The 3371-nt window shown below is 69.7% G+C and overlaps 1 protein-coding gene across 1 annotated transcript in view; it reads left to right on the forward strand.

Annotated features, from left to right (window-relative positions):
* MNEG_8304 (hypothetical protein) overlaps positions 1-2150 on the forward strand; it is a gene marked incomplete at both ends in the record, with an annotated part of 4579 nt that extends 2429 nt beyond the window's left edge. The window contains 5 exons of the mRNA XM_014043222.1: positions 101-292; positions 543-731; positions 961-1089; positions 1342-1731; positions 1953-2150. Coding sequence (XP_013898676.1) covers positions 101-292; positions 543-731; positions 961-1089; positions 1342-1731; positions 1953-2150 — 1098 coding nt within the window. The remainder of the gene's footprint in view (positions 1-100; positions 293-542; positions 732-960; positions 1090-1341; positions 1732-1952) is intronic.
* Between the last annotated feature and the right edge of the window lie 1221 nt (positions 2151-3371).

Below are 3371 nucleotides of genomic sequence, written 5' to 3' on the forward strand. Positions count from 1 at the left end.
GGCCGCCGCTGCGGCCGCCGCGGGCGCGCGGCGGGTGCGCGCCGGCGCGCTGCGCGCGCTGGGCGCGCTGTGCACGCACGAGGAGGACGCGCGGGCGCAGGTGGTGTCCGCAAAGGCGACGCCGCACATCGTGGCGGCCCTGTCTGACCCCGACGAGGCGGCGCGCGCCGCGGCGGCGCAGTGCGTGCGGGGGCTCAGCCACAGCGCGCGCAGCCTGCGGGTGTGCATCGTGGACGCCGGCGTCGCGGCGCCGCTTGTGAAGCTGCTGGGGGACGGCAGCACAGAGGTCCAGGTGGGGCGCCGGCACGCGCAGCAAGGGTGGGCCAGTGCTTTCGCTGCCTCCCACCCTTTCGGCCTGGCACGCACACACACCGAGTCTTACCCTGGCCATCACTGCGGCCAGGGAGAGACGGGAACCTAGCCTTTCGGCACAGTGGCTCACGCCTGGTCCCCATAGTGCACCTCCGGCGTCTCCCTGACGTGACCACTCGGCCAGCAACACACGCAACGCCGGCACCGTCCCCCCCCCCCCCCGGCCGCAGGTCAGCGCGGCGGCCGCGATCTGCAACTTGGTCCTGGACTTCCGCAACATCCGCCAGGCCGTGCTGGCGGCAGGCGCGCTGAAGCTGCTGGTGCCGCTGGCGGGCTCCATGGTGCCGGAGCTGCGGGCGGGCGCGGTCACCGCGCTCAAGAACCTCACGATCAAGAGCGAGGACGCGGCCACGCGCGCGGTGCGCCGGCGGCGGCGGGCGCTCGCGCGCGGCCCCGGGTCCCTGTGGCTGACGGGCAAAGTTGTGGGCGGCGGGGGAACTTGGGCAGTGCAAAATGCAGCTCTGTGCCTTTGACAAAGGCACGATTTGCGCCCTACAAAGCTGGCGGGGCAGCTGTCTCCACTGTTGCCCCAGCATCAGCCCCGCCGCACCCGCCGCCCGCACTTCCCCCTCCCCCAACGCCTTGCAGGCGCTGCTGCGGGAGCTGCCGTGGGGCGCGATGCGCGCGCTGCTGGCTGACTGCGAGCCCAAGGTGGCGGCGGAGGCGGCGCTGCTGCTGCAGAACCTCTTTGCCGCCAGCAGCGAGGGCATCCAGGAGGTGCGCTGCCCCCCTCCCCCCAACCTCGCGGCCGCCGCTGGTGCCCACCGGCACGCCACTCTCTTGCCCCTCCTCCTGCTTTTGTGGCCCACAGCGCACTCCGCGGCGCAAGTGCTCGGCGCCCGCATGCCTATCACACTGAGCCAGCGCCACTCGTCGCCGCCCGTCCTGATTGTCCTCTGTGTAAGACAATCGACCCTCTGCGGATCTCTCACCTCTGATCCCTGACCCCTCCACTCCTGCGGCCCCCAGCTGTTCTCCTGGAGCGGCGGCGACATCCTGCCGCTGCTGGAGGAGCGACTGGACCCCACCGCTGCAGCCGCCAGCGCCGCCGGCCCCCGCGGCCTGGAGGCCACGGTCTACGCGGTGGCAAACCTGTGCTCGGGGGCAGAGGCGCACAAGGCGGCCGTCATGGCGTCAAACGTGCCGGCGCTGCTGCTGCACCACCTGCGCGCGCAGCCCCAGGAGGCGGCGGCGGCGGCGGCGGCGACGACTGCAGCCGTGGGCCCGCGCGGCGGGGCCGCTGCGGCGTGCGGGGGCGCGGCGGGCGGGCGGCGGAGCGGGAGCAGGAGCGGGAGTGGTGGCGGCGGCGGGGCGGCAGCGGGCGACGCTGCGGCGGTCCCCACGGCCGCGCAGCTACGGGTGAGTGAGCCTCAGGAGGTGCCGCCTCTCCCACCCTGCTTGCCGCGCTTCTCTCCTTCCAAGCTTCAAGTGCACGTGCATGTAATAAGCTGCCTTGTGCGTCGTGCATAGCATCACACGTGCAACGACGTTGCACCCTGGCGCCCTCCTCTCCTTCACTCCTCCCCCCTAACCCCCCCCCCACACACACACACACACTCGCACACACTCGCGCCATGCAGGTGCCCGCGGTGTGGGCCGTCATCAACCTGCTGTGGTTCGACTCCGCCGCCCACCCCGGCGCGCCGCCGCCCGAGGTCGCCGCGCGCGCCGCGCGGCTGCGCGACCTGGGGGTGGAGGCGGCGCTCAAGGCGCTGGCTGCTGACGAGGACCAGGACCTGCGGGAGCGCGTCCAGACGGCGCTGGAGCAGCTGGCGTGACGCGGCAGTGCGGCCTGTCACACGCTGCAGTGGAGCCGTGCCGCGCCCGCTGTTGCGACGACGGGGCGAGGGGAGCGCCTGTGTGGAGTGGGGCGAGGGTCGGGGTCTGTTTGCTTTATGTCTTTGCGGGGGGGTCGAGGCAGCCACGGCAGTGGCGGCGTGTTGCAGCAGAATGCATCATGCGTGGGGGTATGAGCGAGGGTGGCAGCTGTCCCCGCGCCGCGCATGTTTTGTTTGTGGCTGTCATTGGAATCCGTCGGGTACTGGGGTTGTCGCCGTTGGTGCCGCGAGTTTTCAAAGTAATTGTCCCAGCGCATGGCTTGCTGGCACGCCCTGGGTTTGCACGTCGGTGCCTGCGTCGTCGACGTCGCGCCGCGCCTCGCGGCGCGCAGCCGCTGCAGTTGCGGGCTGCCTCTGTCGAGCGCCCAGCATTTTTGATGGGACTGGCCACAGTTCTGTGGCCAGCAGCGACGGCAGGTAGCGAACGCAACCCCCACTCACTCACATCCGCAACAACAGCGGTGCCTGCCACCGTCTGGTGTGCTTCTGCAACAGGCGATTGCTCCGCACATGCTTTCATCCCTGTTTTATATCGCTCTTGTTAGATGGTTGGCCCCCAACGGCGCATTTTGCTGGTGGTCCAGTGTGTGGGGCTGATGTGGGTCTGTCTCTCGTGTAACCGCCTCCGCATCACTTTCATCATCATCCCGCCCTGCAAGCAGCTGGCCTAGTCCACGTGCGCCCGCGCGACGCCAACGCGGCTTCGTGTGGGGCTGGGTCGTGCGCCGCCTTGGACGCCAGGCATCACCCGCATTTGCATTGCCTGTCCAAAGGACGCGTCCAGCGACAAGTTTGTTGCGGCGCCGCCAATGACGACTCAGAGCGGCCGGCGCAGCCCACCGTACGTGCCTTGCATCATTAGGGTTCAGGGTTGACAAGAGGTGTGCTGGGTTGCTCAGTGCAGGTGCAGCGACAGGCGTGAGCCTCCTGAAGCCCCAGGCTGCGCCCCTTGCCAGGCGAAAAGCGGTGCACCCACTCCTGCCAAACCGCGCCGCCTCACAAGCGGTTACAGACTGAGATGCAAAGGGGTTCATAATCGCGTGAACGTCTTGCATGCATGCTTGCATACGTTGGATGGAATAGAGAGTGTTGGCTAGAGGGCGTTGCTTGGGCCCAACACAGTGCAGCGCCCCGCCTCCCGCTGCCGCCAACGGCCGTCCA

Source organism: Monoraphidium neglectum, assembly GCF_000611645.1.
Source record: "Monoraphidium neglectum strain SAG 48.87 unplaced genomic scaffold scaffold01562, whole genome shotgun sequence".
Taxonomy (NCBI): Eukaryota; Viridiplantae; Chlorophyta; class Chlorophyceae; order Sphaeropleales; family Selenastraceae; genus Monoraphidium; species Monoraphidium neglectum.